The following is a 17,144-nucleotide window of genomic DNA, read 5'->3' on the forward strand; positions in this document are numbered from 1 at the left end:
TACACAGAAGTTACTTTCTGTTATGACGAAGTAGAATTATCATTGGATTATTAGTTTTAATAATCCACTTCAAACTTCATCTTTTTACATATATTGTATTCCCTTAGAAACTTTATTTTCTATTATGAGGAATTACTATACGGAAATGAATGATTTAATATTCTTAATGTAACATATTGGAGATTATTATTACTAACAATGCTATCAATAAATTCTACACACACATATTTTAACAAGGTGCTGAAAAATTCTTCAATTTGTATATAGAAATTTAACATTCAGAAGTGAACTATGAACATTTCATTTATATTTCGCTACAATCAATTTTCGATTTTTCTTAAAAATCTTCTTTCGTCCCAATATGAGTTTTGTTGCTATGTGCTGTGTAGCACTAATCAACGCGGAAATCCCACTTACAATCGATAACATCGCGAGATAACATTTCAAAGTTTACATTAAAAATTAATTAAATAGCTAAAAAATCATTAACATATTGTATACTTAATTTAGTTAACATATGTAGGATATAATACTATAACTTTTTTAAAAAAAGTATTTGTTAATTTGAAACCAGTTAAAACCAGTACAAATTTAAAAATGGAAATAATAAATCTCTTAGAATTCCAACATACTTTGTTCAATGTCTTAACACGTCATGCAAAGGTGAAGTATGTAGGTTAAGTAGCAATGGAGATAAGAAAGAACAAAGAAAAGTGCCAAGTTCGAGTGTAAAGTATAATGAAAAGAAATCTTAACATGTGTCTTCTTAGAATACTACTTATCAGAATATTCATACTTAATTACAACATCTGGAACTTTGTGTTAAATAGGTTAGCAAACAAATGTCGAACAGGATATCTATATCTATTCAACTCATATCAATTTTAAAAGTGATTTGTTGTACAGTCTAGAAAAGTACGTTTTCGCAATATCAAAGAGTGAGTGAAATTTTAAGAATATACTAGTTGAACCTGCACTATTTCCACAGCGCAAAGGAGAAGACGACTCTCAAAGGGCTATAGACAAACATATAAATGTAGTATACAGAATGTTGGGGTGAGTTTGTGGCAAACTTGAATAAGTGATAGCTGATACTAAATGTAAATATTTTTTCTTATAATTCCATATCCAAGTACGCCTCATTGTGGGTCCCCAACCCTTCGAAGTTGCCAGCTTGCAATAGGGTTTGTCATTCAGATTAAAGCAAAGTGCCTGAAATGTCCATCAACTCGCTATACGTAGCTTCTCTACTGGTTGCCTTTCACAAGGATATCAACCTTAACATCCTAGTGGCAATATTAAACTAACAGGGTCAAAACGACGCCTAAAATATGGAATAGAAAAATAAGGACAAGTTTTAAGAAAATTTAAATGAGAACTGGCACATCTACACAAAATTTGGAATCGACCAGCGAAAGCGGCATCTTTCTAGGGCCTATGGTTCCCGAGAACTCACTGTTGAAAGGATTGGCTACAAACATATTAACTTTTCTTGACCACAAACATATAAATCTAGCATTTTAATATATAGATAAACACGGTTACATGGAATGTACATTAGAGATGATGCGAGAATGGCAGGTCTTCTGCAGTCTAACAAGTTACAACAAAAATACGATATCAAAATAATTGAACATATATTATAAGCAATGGAGGAAGCAATCGTTATTTTCTTATATCGGCCCACTCACACTTTTTCACACCTAATTCCAATGAATTCTATTATTCTTTGAACTTCTGTCAATTAAATACGATATATTTGGTAAGGATAAACAAGCTGAATACTCGCCATATACTATTAAAGTATAACAATTTATATTAGGCTAGTGGTTAGTATTCTTGCTTCGCAATCAGGAGGACCCGGATTCGAATCTGGTAGCTGGCCATCATGACAGGTTCTTCCTTTTCAGTTCTGGCATGATACTTTAAACATAAGCACTGCACGACTCCCCCCCTCTTGTTGTTGTTATAGTTTAGATTATTAATTCCAGGCCTCTCAGGCTGTAACTGGAAATCTGTTAAGGTTATTCAGAACGTCCAAACAGTTTGTGTCTAAAACGATAGATGGCGCCACCGTCACCAATGTTAACATATACAACTAATAAAATTAAAACAATCAAATATAAAATAAACAGTTCAAAAATTAAGAAAAAACGGATATAATCTGGTTAATGGACGTTACAAAATCTAGGGAATGGTACGTGTCGATTTCACATATTGTTATTAGTTTCATTGTTAGAGGCCACCATTGTTAAGTAAACAATCAACGTTATCTGCCGTACTTTCTACCAGAAACTGACCAAACTTTGCACACCCATTTAAGACTGAAATATCTAGGGAATGGTACGTGTGGATTCCACATATTGTTGTTAGTTTCATTGTTAGAGGCCACCATTGTTAAATAAACAATCAACTTTATCTGCCACACTTTCTACCACAAACTGACCAAACTTGGCACACCCATTGGATTAGCACAGAGATATCTACTGAATGGTACCAGTCAATTTCACATATTGTTGTTAGTTTCATTGTTCGAGGCCACCATTGTTAAATAAACAATCGTTGGATTTCTCCATTGTTAGATAAACAATCAACTTTATCTGCCATATCTGTATTTCTGGAAATGAAAATAATACGGACAATATTGTTTTAAATAACACATCCGTGTGAAAATATAGTTGCATTACTTCAACTTGCATTTTTTTTTAAAAAAGAATAGTCAACGTCTTGTCTACATTTGAGTCAAATTAACAAACTCAGCCAATCTGACAAAAAAGTGCTCATTCATTCACACTCATTTTAAGCTTTTAAACTCAGACAAGTTAGACTATATCGTATTATTAGATTAAATAACATGAAGTCAATTTAATAGATAGGTTCTTAAAAAAAAAAAAAATGTATATTTGAACCCAAGGAAGTGAACAGATTCTACCACTCTATTTGTTTAAAATGCTTACAGCAGGAAATACTATTTAATAACAAATACAAACTTACATAGAAACTGAATGTAATAATATAAAACTGTACCTATTATTACGTCTTATAGAGTCCTTTATAAACTGATATTTCCAAAAATCGGAACATACGGCCTTCACTGGTTATAAATTCTGTTACATTAAAGTGGTTGGTAATGAATATATTGTTAATACGATAAATTTTAACTATAATACTATGCTACATACTATTTGGCTGTTGATGTGCAACCAACGAGATATTGACTGGAATAATACGATAGAATCATCAGTATTTATCTATATATACCAGAAATGACACTATAGAACGAAGATCACACAAGTCGAAAAGTACATCTAAATATATACTCGTATATACAGATAAAGGTGAATCTATTTTTATTTTAATGTTGCAACACTACATACACACAATGAACCGGAATGAAAACAACCCAAAATCTACACAGTTGAACAGATATCAGAATGATATTTCAGATTATTACTGAATAAAAGTTATCATGGGTCTACTATAAGTATTGTTCAACCGTCAGAATTTATTTTCTCGCATTTTTATGCGGTGTAACTGCTTCAATGATCAATAACAATATTGCTCCAACAAAATCTCGGAAAAAGCCAAATTTTAATATAATTATAATATATTACTGAAGTATTATTTTCTGTGTTGCATATGTGATTTTTTTTACCATTATTATTATTATTATTATTATTATTATTATTATTATTATTATTATTATTATTATTATAACAATTATCTAATAGAATAATAAATTGAGTTAACTTGTTTCCTATTCGTAATTCACATTTTATAGAGTATATTGAATTGATTTTAACGTCCCGCTCAGCAGCGAGGCTACCTACTGATTAACGTGGAATTCGAACCACATGAGCTTCCACCGGGAATCGAACCCGGGTCTCCCACGCCAATTCATAGAGTATACTTCAATACATTGTAATAAATAATCTTGATAGTATAGTATGTAAGAAATGTTTCCTTGTATTTCGCATACGATGTGCATTTGCAATTTTTGAGACAAAATAACATTCTATGAATAAATAACACCAATAATAAAACTTGGAGCTTCTACAATTTCGCATTATTGTTGCCAATCTTAACAAATTTATCCCCACTTTATTATCTTCTAAAGAGCTCCCTTTCTCCTGGCAATATTTACTGTACACGCCTTCGGTGCGTTGAGGCCCAAGGTTCAATTAAGCTTACGTGGTTCGAATCTACGTTAAAACTCTAAATCCATGTCTCACATAGCCTCGCTGCTGGAAAGAGATGTTAAAAGCTCTAAATCAATTACTTTTGAGGACAAATCTGTCCTAAAAATTAGGATAAAGAAAGAATTTCTTTGAATGTCACGTAAATGTTTATCATTATTGGGCTATCCATAAAAGACTGTGGGTATTTATAGAAGACAGTAATTCCTGTCATTGATAATGATAATAATAATAAGAGAAATATTTAAAGTCCTCAACTTACGCCTTGTAGGCAACAGGAGAGAAATGATAATTACAAATTATTAATGAAAGAATTGATGAAGCGAAGAAAATGACAGTAAAAACGAACATGATATTATCTACCTTGGATCGAAACAGCGACCCTTCACAGCAGAGGTGAATCACTACGACCTCTAAGACGATGAAGAGAACATTAAATCAATACTGAAGTACGTGTGGTCTGGGGTTCGATCCCGGAGATGCAATGTGTAGTACTAAATCCACGTTAAATTGTATTTATGTACTGGAAAGAGAGATCTAATATCTAAAAGCACAAACAAGGAAGCATATTCGATTATGTATTAAAAAGTTGAAAAGAAAGTTTGCATAGCACTATGACCATAACGTAAATATAATAAATGAACGGCTGTTTTATACGGGGATAGGAGGATAGAGAAACTGTAGTAGCACCTGAAAACAGGAAACTGATTAAAGAATATAAATACCGGATATCTGTCAAGGTGTACGAAGGTAAGTGTACAAATAAGCAACTTGAGATCATTGTTACAAAACTTAATACGAAATCCAGAGACATCAAATTAATAGTTAATTGTACACAAATCTTTTCTTTCTTTCTTTCTCTTCCTCCTCTCTCACATACACACAAATAAAGTAAGAAAAACGTAAATATATATCAATATAAATCTTACCGTAATATCTGGAAGATTGAGGTGAACTTCCGGTGCTTGAGTGTAAGTTTCGCTTTGGAACACTTCCCACCACGTTGGTTTGATTGCAAATTCATCCTGTTTGCGAAATTTCGTTGGTTGTTGCTTCTTTGCAAACCACAGCATTTTTATTTGCTACTTATTTTCGTGAATATTACAACTAAACAATAACCTATCACCGAAATAATTGGTTTGTTTCCCTTCACCTAATAATCCCAAACGGTACACATATTTGTGTGTCCAAAATTGTACTTAAATTGCTACCATTAAGTAAATGACATACATGTGACTGCTTCGCATTTGGATAAATATTTAGGATTGTAAAAATTATTTTCTCTCCCAAAAAGCAACTGAATAAATTCGTGGTTACAAAATTGAAATAAAAAATTAAGTGATCCCCTTTCCGGCAGGAGCCTCGATGCTAAATTTCAGTACTACATCGGAATACAAATTTCCCTCCTTCAGAGGAACAGCATTAACGATAAACGTGTTCTCCATCCAGCTCAAAAGTGACTGAATAAAAAACGCTACCTGTGAATTTATACTCTGATAGCTTATCTATGATACAACAAGGATCACTGAATACAAGATAAACATCCACATGACAAACTTTTATCAAAACGATAGAGGCACAGGAATTCAAAGTCTGGGAATCTTATCAGCAGCGAATAACAATAGTGACACAACACTCCTCCCTCGGCATCTGTGTGATCCTAGCTCTACGTGATAAGCTTCCTCAAATACGTATAAATAGGCTTGTTATATTTGAAGTTGCAGCCTAGATTTCCACCTACAATTATTATTTATTACTATTAATTCACTAAATAGATAGAAACTTAAGTTTTCTATATTTGCACACAAACACAGTTGAGAAAAGAATATGCAAGCGAGTCGTTAGCGCTTGTGCCTTGGGTTCCGAGTTCGATTCCCAGTGAAGGAAGTTTTTCCTACTGACCGTAGTCGTCAAAATAGGAAGCTACAATACACGATTTAAGAGGAAGCGAACTCTAAAAGCAATATGGTGCAGGTAGGAACAGATGCACCGACAATTTAATAAGTTATAACCAGTAGGTGTCCCGGGGAGGGGGAAGAAATTTCCCCGCAGCACATCTCCAATCGTGATCAATATGGGTTACTTGTATTTTCGCAGTATTAGTTTTGTCCCCCGTGTATTGAAAGTCCACCGGAGGAAATCGCCTACAATCACCACTGGATATAGCTCTTCGTTTCTACAGGGACCTATAGTTCACAATAACAACACAGTGCACGTAATAAGAATTTAGTATGAAAATACCGCATCGTACATCTATATATTAAAATGCTAGGTTTATATGTTTGTCTCCAATCCTTTCAACAATGAGATCTCGAAAACTACAACGTGCTAGAAACGTGCCGTTTTCTCTAGTCGATTCCAAATTTCGTATAGATTGTCCAGTTCTAATTGAATATTAAAGAAAAAATATGACCGTTATTTCTTTATTATACTTTTTAGAGGTACACTGGAAGTGTTGACATTTTAAAAAAATAAACCATATTCTATGAGTTATATAATCCAACACCACATGATTGTATGCGGAAGTAGTATACCTCTCAGGCGTTTTTTCATGTCCAAATGATGATAAAAAACGAAGGATAATTATTTCTCCAGTCTAATGAATCTGTATTGTTTGGAGTGTTTTGCCCAATGAATACCATATATCACTGACATCATAATTAATTGTGAGTGTAATGTATTTGCTTATTATGATACATACTGCATGAAAGAAGACAGAAAACACTGATTATACATGAATTAGAAACTCCAACTGGAAGTAGGTTCAAATCTTGCAAACGGTGCGAGGTATTGAAAAAATAATCGAAAAATCTCCCCTTTATGATATTCCTTGTCGGTTTTTAAAAGACTTTGTTCACTTGTGTCTGTAAAGGGATAGGTACAGATGTTGTGGGAAATGACAAGGAGATTCATACTCATATGTGAACGATGCGCCGTGTAGAGAGCGCAGATTCAGCTGGTCTTTTATTAATATTTCATTGTAAGTAGACTTCTAAATTGCGTCCTGCTGTATTGTATAATTAATTTTCAGTATAATTTATTTGAGTATAATTAAAACTTTTTAAGCCACATTTACAAAATATGAAAAGCAATAGAAATATTCTTTGGCAGACGTCAGAGGCTTACATCAGCCTTAGAATAGGAAACAAACAACTTTTGGTGAAAGTGTTATGCCAAAATGGTATATAAAGCCTCAATTTTCAATAACAGATCATGTTAGGCTCTTGACGATTTCATCTGTTGTCAATTCTACGTTAAAGCTTTGCAAGATGGCAGAACACCTCCAGGTCAGTAAGCTTCCTGTTACCTTCCTATTCATTTTCCTTTTGTTATGATGATGACAATGGCTATGATTGATTTTTGCTAGGTCTCCTGACAGGCAAAAAAAAAAAAAAAAAACATTGTTATTTGTAAATTTTTAATAGATATTACACTATACAGTACTACCCAATTAGTCTTATGATTCATACATAATTTAATTCAATGGGTCCTAATATTTAGTGAGAAATATATATTAATGTTCTAATTGTTGTTTTGAGTGTTTATTAGTGTGTTACAGATTTCTGTTAATGCTCAATTGCACATGCCAATATTAGGAATGAGTATTCCCCAAGAAGTGCTAACATAAGAGCTGTAAGACAGAATCTGTTCAATTTAAGAAATATGCCATTGTCCTTTAATAAGCAATAGAACGTTAGCTAACATAATAATCCAACCATCCCTTTTCATTTCTAAGTAATATTCAATTTACATATCCAAGTTAAAGTTATATTCAATGATTCGTATTTATAGCTAAAGTAAAATAACTATATATCTACCTATTAAAATGCTACAATGGCAATTAAAAGCGCCCGAGCTCCAACGTATAACTATGGCTTTCAAATCTTTTATTTACGGTTGTGTGTGATTTCACGTTTAACAGAGACAAACATTTTAAGTACGAGTACTTTAAATAAATCAGTTAACTAGATCTTTTTCATAAAGTTTATGATATTAAATTTTTGTTCAAAGCCTTTGTATTTTAATAAGCCTTTTCTAAAATCAATGCACATGAATTGTGCTTCCATCTTCCGAGTTCTTTTAAAACTATAAGTTGTGGAAATTTATATGTTTGTGGCCAATCCTTTCGACAATGAGATCTCGGAAACTACAGGCTCTAGAAAGATGACGTTTTCACTGATCGATTGGAAATTTTGCGTAGATTGTCCAGTTCTAATTGAATATTTTAAAAACATGACAGTTATTTCTTTATTACATTTTTTAGGGTACGCATGGAAGCGTTGAAATTAAAAAACAAAAACGAAAGCACCATATCCTACGCGTTATACATTCCAACACCACGCTGTTGTATATAGGGGTTGCATATGTCTCAGGCGTTTATTTCATGGCCAAATAATAATGAAAAAGGAACGATAACCATTTTTCCAGTTTAACCAGTAAGATGAATCTTTATTTTTGGAGTGATTTGCCCAATGAACACCATATATAACTGCGATTATAATTAATTGCGTATGTAATGTATTTGCTTATTACATACTGCATGGAAGAAGACAAAAAACACTGGTCATGCATGAATTAGAAACTCCAACCGGAAGTAGGCTCAAATCTTGCAAACGGTGCGAAATATTTTGAGGTCCCCTTTATGATACGCCTTGCCGATTTTTTTTTTTTAATCAAGACTTTTTTCACTTGTGTCTGTAAAGGGACATGTACAGATGTGAGGAATGAGAAGGATATTTATGCTCATATGCGAATGATGCGCTGTGTAGAGAGCGCAGGTTCAGCTAGTATATATATATATATATAGCCGAAACACTGTGGTCCTATCAATGTTATCACTGTTTCCTCCTGTTATGACCTCCATGAAAAGCCTAAGGTTTTCCGGTACTTCCTGATTTTAAAGTCAAATGCCACCTTTAACTGTCTATAAACGATTAATTATAGTTTCTGAAGTGAAACTTTACAAGACTACTAAACCTTTTACTAATAGACGATCCTATATTTCCCAAATACGTTACAATGTTGACGATAGAAATAAAAGAAACACCTTCATATGTCTGGCTTTTACAATGAATTCCTGCCACTTGAAAGCCCCCTTCCCCTACTTCTAATTACAACAAATTTATGCAGCACGAATGGTATAAAATTGTTAGAACCAAATCTTGTTCTCTCTTTATACACATAATTATAACGAAAATAAGAGGAAAAAACTCTCATTATGTGCAGCCGTAAACAAAGATGCCGAACGTTCTACCAATCGTTCAATTCCTTGGTCGCGGAGCCACTGATGAACCGCCGTTTTGAACTTGGCAAATTGTTGTCTAACCATATAATTTTTTAAGTTAGCCCAAAACATTAAAATCGCATAGTACCAGATCTAGACTCTAGTAATGCCAATATTTAATAATATCTCCCAATTCAAATCTATGATGCAAAGTCTTTGTTGTGCATACCATGTGTGAGATTGCAATATCATAGTTTGCATTGCCTTTGCTTAATTTTCCACACCTCTTGTTCTTGATGGCATTGTGCAACGATAGCAATGTTTGGCAATACGAATGGGTATAAATGATTGTGTCCCTTCGTGTAAACTGTATAGACCATCCCTTCACAGTCGAAGAAACCAGTGGCCTTGACTTTCTCCTGTGATAGCAGGATTTTGCGTTTCTTCCGCGAAAGTGTACCTGAATTACATAGAGGCCATCTTAGTATCGGTGTGAAAAGATGCACACATGTCTTATCCTTCGTAATGATACGAATAGTAACTCATTGTATTCCATAGAGTAACGCTGCAAGAAGTAATAGAAAGTATAAACTTTGCTTGCATTTTCGTATTCGGGTGTCAACGCCCGCGGAACCCAATGTGTGTGCAATCTACAATACTGCAGACGGTTTCTGACAATGGAATGAATACTACATACTGAGATACGAACCTCCGTTGCAATTTCTGACATATTCGCTCTGCAACTGGAGCGAATAATTTATCCCATCTTCCTATTAGCATCCTCTAGGTCTGTACGCCTTTATTAAAACTGATCACACATTTCACTATGACTGGAACGACATTGCATTTGTTTAATACACCGCTCACAGGTCACGACGCATCTCTGTCAGTTTTACAGCTTTGCCTACAAAAAGCGTACCGTTCCACGCATTTTCAATTTGGACTAAGCTTCCAGTTGCCATGCCATTTCACTCTCGCATTACTACGCACTTCTGAGACCTCTAAGTTCCTTCCGGCAATGTGTCGTTCATGTTACGCACTGGACTCCAATATCAATATCTTACAGTATCTGTAACGTCACTTTTTAAATCATAATCGTATATTCGCCTTTATTTTTTTGGTCCAACGCACAGAGATAACAGGAAACATTCTTATTATTTGACAAGGACTCTACACACATGATGCAGATTATTCAGTTCAATTAAGCCTGATTTTTTAAAAGTCATTTTCGCTACGCTCGCAATACATAATCAAGTGCGAACAATTTACCATCTTTGGATATCAGAGAAGTCACGCATTTTACACTAGCACCGTCTGCTCATTTCCTTCACACTGCCCTTCTACTCTTTATAGTACGGAGTATGTTCTAACACATTATTACCAATAGCACAGTGCTGCGATCGCCACCTGGACGTTGCCAACCCAAACAAGATGTATCTCCGACTCCAGGTGTTTCAATGAAAAATCAAACAAACAAACTCGTAAATTATAAGTGATTGTTCATGTTATTTCAAACCACAGGCCGTTGTTATGGCGAACGCTCAAAGAAGCGTATGTTCCGCAGAGTTTCTGCCCGACCGTGCTGTGCGCCGTTTTATCTTGCTTTTCAGTGAGACCTGTGCTGATGCTTACCGGACGCGTCGCTGCTCGTAATTAAGTCTCTGTTTTAGGGTACTATGTGCATCCTATGGTCCAGATGTTTTTTGTGGGCAATGGTATCATACTTCAGGAATGATAATGCGCACATTCACACAGCTGGAGCTGCTGCGGCGCGGTTTGAGAACATCAGGATGAATAACGTAGTATCATAATTGAACATCTGTGGTCCGTTTTGGAGATACGAATCCGGCGCAGCTTTCCTCATAGAACTGAGTGATACACTGCATGTGGAATGGGTAATATTCTACTTGCTACTGTCTACGACTTCTGTGACTCCATTCCACGTTGCATCCAATCTGTTATGAGGGTGAAAGGCGTTCCAACACCATATTAATCTTTAAGTTGCACTTTTTTGTATTTTAATTAAACTCTGTAAATATATTTAGTAAGTGTGGAAGAACACACCTATTTTGTATCACATATTGAAGACTATACTGTGCATTTCTCCAACTTTTTCATGGAAACAAATAAGGGAGACATAACTATTACATCAACGTTGCTTCATTTTTATGATCCATCAATTACTTTGAAAATTTGGATTTGATTGGATATATTGCAGATACAGTTAAGACATTGTTTAAAAAACATAAAGTTTGTCAAGATTATATACACAAAACATATTAATCCTTCTAATAGCTATCAATAAAACATTTATGTTTTATGGCTATGTAATGATGCCTGTATAATCAATAAATTGCGGTTTAAGATATAATTGTAGATAAAAGGATATATATCAATTCAAATCACATTAAACTACATACAAAACCGAAGATAATCTATCTTTAGTACAAATTTGTTTTTTCTTCAATATTTCGTATTATATTATCATAACAAAGTCCACGTAGGTCATCGCCAAAATATTTTCATAGCATACTTCTTACTAGGCACCGTTACACTTCAACTATTTCTATGAAGCAATGAACTTCCACACCAAGGATCTCGAAGCCTCGCGTTCTTAAGTTTCATTTTTGTTTACTAAAATACAATTCTAATGACTGCTATTTTAATTCTAATGTTATTATACATACGTTTTGGGGGTAGGAGGTCCCGATCCGAATATTAAGTTAATGATATTCATTAGGAATGATGGTATATTTTGGATCAAATAAAATAATGTTAATCTCTATATAGACCTATATAAATAAATAAATAAAACGACATTGCATCACGAGAAAACGGCTGAACAGTTTGAAGTAATTTTCTGAATATAATAATCCTACCTCGAACTGGGATTTTATCATGTCAACTTGATTAAAATGCATATTCGAATGAAGGAGCAAGGGTCAAAACTTACACCAAAAATATAGTATCTCACGCCCTCCCCCTAAGTAAGGGCTGCAAGTTATAGAGGAGCCAGCAAGATAAGGTCTCTGACAGCTCGCAGCGGCGGTGCTACTACTAACGTGTCAAGGTTTTTTTCGGTGCATCTATAATTGCAGTTTTCTTAATGGTAACCGTGGTTGTTTTTTGGTAACACTAGTACCAAAGTAAGGGCTGCATTTTCCCTCCATACGTGAAAAGAAACTTCAGGGACCATCTCATGATGGCTCCTCTATAGGAATACAAAATTTGGTAGATGGACTTCTATTAAAATTAAGCGGAAACGTGTTACACCATATTTGAAAATTTCCGTTTAGAGAGAAATTGATTGGGCTTTTGAAAATTTCCGGTGAATTTTTCTGTAATTTCTTTCTTCACAATGATAGTGGCACTGCTAGTTGTTTATGATCGCATCATGGGGAAAAGGCTTAACAGTTTAAAAGCAGTCTGGAACATAGTTAATACCTATCTCGAGCTAAACTTTATCATGTCATTTTAGTTAAACGGTGTATCTTAAAGGAGATTCAAATTTTATGCCAAAAATATGGTATTTCACGAGATGTTAGGAAGATGAAATTCAATATATAAACTTTACGTTACAAATAGAGAAATAGGTTCCGGCATTTTCGAAAATTCCACTTTTAAAAAAGGCAGGAAAAATTTCTATAATTACTTTCTTTCTTGGAAATCGGCGTTATTTGTTACTGATGACTGTATAACAAGCAAATGGCTGAATTGTTTGATGTGGATTTTGGAACACTTAATATTTCAAGCTCTACGACGAATATTCGGATCTAAGAGGAACGGGAATGGAGAATGGCGGAAACTTCATAACAAGAAACTGCACAATTTATACAGTTTACCAAACATTGTTAGGGTCATCAAATCTAGGAGGCTCAGGTGGGCAGGTCATTTAGCCAGAATGGAAGAAAGTAGGGACGCTTTCAAAGTTTTAACTGGAAGTCCAATCGGAAAACGACCTAAAACGGGATGACAATATTAAGACGGATCTTTTAGAAATGGGAATACAAAGTAGAAACTGGATCCAATTCGCTTAAGGACAGAAGTCAATGGAGAGCTTTTGTGAAAGTGGCATTGAGCCTCCGAATTCCATAGGCCATAGAGTTAGTACTTCAAACTCGGTTTTTATCATGTGCTTTTGATTAAAGTGCACATACGCATGCTTAGAGAATAGAGGAATTTAAAATTTATCCCAAAAAATAGAGCACCTTGCAGGATTTTATTATTACGCTTTCATTAAAATGTGTATCTGAAGGGATTCAAATAGGTTTTCATAAAAATATTTTCCCCGAAAAACGAGCATTTCAGCTAGTTATTCTAGGTTTGAATAATCGAATATTAACAGTATGTATTAGTCTGAAGTTCAATCCAATCAAAATTGAGTATAACAGTTTTCGAAGTATCTCTCTCTACATTTATTCAATAGATACCGGTATTTAACCATGGTCATGAATACAGCATTCCTATTCGGATATTCTGAAAAAAGTAAAACAAGACTTTTATTGAGTGATCACCACTGCAATTTTCCTGTTAATAGAGAAGATAATCGGCACAATGTAGTACGCTATGCCCTTTAGTAATCCTTGGAATTCAGTTTAGGTTAAAGGAAGAGTATTTTCAAATCAATTACTACAATTATTATTATTTGCAATACTGATGATTTAATGCACAATGAATGTGGTACTTTTTCTTTTTTTTTTAATCACACGCAGATTACGCATCAATAATAGATTGTAATATTAAACATACAGTAGCATTGACTCAGCTGAGTAGGTGATATGTGCGGACCTATTGCTTCACTAGAAAAGTAAACAGACTTTGCTTTCAGTGCATTCACCTACGAACCTATCAGTGTTTTCTTCTATGTCAATAACATAACAATAGTTTCTATAAAACCACACATTTCCTGCAGTAGTTTATCATGCAAGAAAACAACTTCGATGCAAGAAGTTTCTTTAAAATTTTCACAGTAAATGTCATTTTACCAAAATGAAGAAAATATTTTCGAGAACACAAAAGTCATGAAAGAATTTAAAACTTTAATTACTTCCTGGACTTGTGTTTCTTTGTGAGTTTTATGTAGATAATGCAAATTCAAAAAAGGAAAATTTGAAGAAAAAAATTGAAATGGAGATCAAGCTGTTTACTCTACAGAGCATACAGTCAGTGATAGCAACTTCCATGGGTTCATGATACTCGAATCCATTATTATGATTCTTATAACAAACATTGGGATGGTTGCTCCATGCTGGAACAGCTAAATAATAGTAATTTAAGAAGTAAAGATTAGTAGTTGTGTGCTAGTTGTTTGAAGGCATGCAACAAGCAAAATGGTAGGCCTAATGGAGCAATATAAAATTTAGGACAGTACATTGTGTCTTTTGAGCCATTGTTTGGTAAATTAACAGAGGCACGGAAAACAGTGGGACGGGCAGCTCATTGAGTTGATTTTGCGTGTAACGTCCCTTTCAGCAGCGAGGTTATATGAGACGGGACCTACTGATTAACGTGGAATCCGAACCACATGAGCTCCCGCTGGGAATCGAACCCGAGCCTCCCACGCCAAAGGCGCGTGCGCTACCCGCTTAGCCACGAAGGAGCTCTCGGGCAGCTCATATCCCCGTAAGTGTAAGCCTTTGTACTGTATTTTCTCATTTTCGTTCACCTCTCGCGTTATGTACTATCTCATAAGCTTATGAAGATTAGGCTATTGGAATTGCAATGGCCTTTCATAATCTGTACAATAATTAATGCAAGTTTAGCATTAAAAAACTTAAATGGTCAATAATTTTCAAACAACAAAAAATATTTTTTGAGTGCCCCTTCCTTGCCAACTGGTTGAAGCATGTGGTCCTGGCCTAGATTACCAGCAGCTGTATTGCTTCGGATACAAATACGAATAGTGGTTAGAATTCCATTTTAAATAGGAGGTCCCTATGTTATATAGCCTCGGTGCTCAAAAGGAACGTTAAGGTTAGTTTAAAATGGAGCTAATTACCAACAGATGGCAGCACGTATCCTCTATCTCCCAATTTACATATTGTAGGGAGCGACAATATTCACATTAATTGAATCAACTTCAAGAGATGAATATTCAAACTTTGTCCAAAAACAAATTGAATAAATAACTAGAGAATAATCCGTGCACTTCTGTAATATTTTGTTTCCTTTCATTGTTGAGAGACTTTTGTTATTGGAAACATGTTTCTGAAGAATAGGGGAAGGGTCTTAAGCCCCGGACGGTACTCAGCCGCGGATACTAGGCCCTAAGTAGTTTTACTTATTCTCGACAAATAGCACAAGGTATATCTTATCGTTAGTATGAACTGATCACGCAAATATCATAATAAGAAGCATATAGCTTCCAGTCCGAGTGGAACGTTGTAATAAGCAGGAAGGTACTACTTAGTCAGAGTTCAACTGTCTTTTGGCGGGCAACAAACTCTCAGTGTTCGTTTTGAACTTACTGGTAAGCATGTTATTTTATTATTATTTTAAGTATTAAGGTAGGGATATCTTGTGTGTTGATATATACTGCAAAGGTTATATTATTCTTATGGGAACAGTTTATAGCATTGTTTTGGTCATATACATCGAGCCTAACCCCGGACACCACTAAGTATTCTTAGATTGGAAATATAGTGATCTATCTAATTAATTATTATTTACATAACATCAAATAAGCATATAAACAAACATTAAAATCGTTTAAAATTATTTACATGTAAGATGCCACGAACTACAAACAGAGATGTCTGGGGCGAAGAGTTCATGAAAAATGTTTTTGATCGGATAATTAGTGGAAAATTAAGAACCAGAGAAGCAGCTGCTAGGTTTCGTATTCCCAGAAGTTCCATGCATGATAAGAGTTAAATTGATAAGAAATGGAACAGGAGTCAGTCTTGAACCAAATTTAGAACGTTTTCAACAGACTTGCGTTGAAGAGCAACTTGTTCGACACGTAGGCCCGTATTTATATATTATGCGCTCCTGTGCTCTAAATAATTTACCCCCCCCCCTCTCCCGGAAACGACCAATATTAGACTAGAATTCATAGTTTTTGGGGTCACTTAGATGAATAGTGATAGTTTTAATCCAATTCAACGTCGAGGTCATACTCCATTTCCCAAAGAGGGGGCGATATTTTAAAAGTAATCGAAAACGACAGATATTAGTGTTGAATTCATAGTTTTTGAGATCGATGAGTTTAACAGTATTAGTTTTCATGATGTTCAAATTCATCCTCACCCCTTGGGATAGGAATTGGAGAGGATGACTTTTTACAAATAATCAGATAAGCTAGCTAATTAGACTACTGAAATTAGAGCAAATTAAACACATTAACATATTTTCTCGCGCTTGCGCGGGACTCTGCGGGTTGCTAGTTTTAAATATCACTTTATTGTAAATCTTAAAAAGAAAAATTCCAAAATTTTGACGCCCCCTAAATTCTGCCACCCTGTGCTCGAAAACAGAACAGCACTTGTCTAAATACGGGCCTGTCGACACGTCGAAGAGCTTGACAATCGTTTGATGCCTTTTACACGTAAAGAATTTCTTAGCTTGCGTATGACCTAGCTGAAGAACTCAAACTTGAGCACAGATTTAATAAAGAGCAGAAGACTGCAGAAAAGCATTTTTACAGGAACTTCATGGAAGATTGGATTAAGTGTTCAATCTGAAGGACTGGGCTCATAAGGTATGTGCAAAAATTGATCCAACCA

At 34.6% G+C, this 17,144-nt stretch overlaps 1 protein-coding gene across 3 annotated transcripts in view; it reads right to left on the minus strand.

Moving 5' to 3' along the window:
- Pi3K59F (phosphatidylinositol 3-kinase 59F) overlaps nucleotides 1–17,144 on the minus strand; it is a 109,392-nt gene that overhangs the window by 25,629 nt on the left and 66,619 nt on the right. The window contains exon 1 of one of the 3 annotated variants that reach the window (XM_081733633.1): nucleotides 5,126–5,663. The exons of the other annotated variants lie outside the window; for them this stretch is intronic. Coding sequence (XP_081589759.1) covers nucleotides 5,126–5,269 — 144 coding nt within the window. The 5' untranslated portion in view covers nucleotides 5,270–5,663. Of the gene's footprint in view, nucleotides 1–5,125; nucleotides 5,664–17,144 lie in introns of those variants that run through there. 3 annotated transcript variants of the gene reach the window in all.

This window comes from Thermobia domestica, chromosome 12, assembly GCF_964235325.1.
Source record: "Thermobia domestica chromosome 12, izTheDome1.hap1.1, whole genome shotgun sequence".
Lineage (NCBI taxonomy): Eukaryota > Metazoa > Arthropoda > Insecta > Zygentoma > Lepismatidae > Thermobia > Thermobia domestica.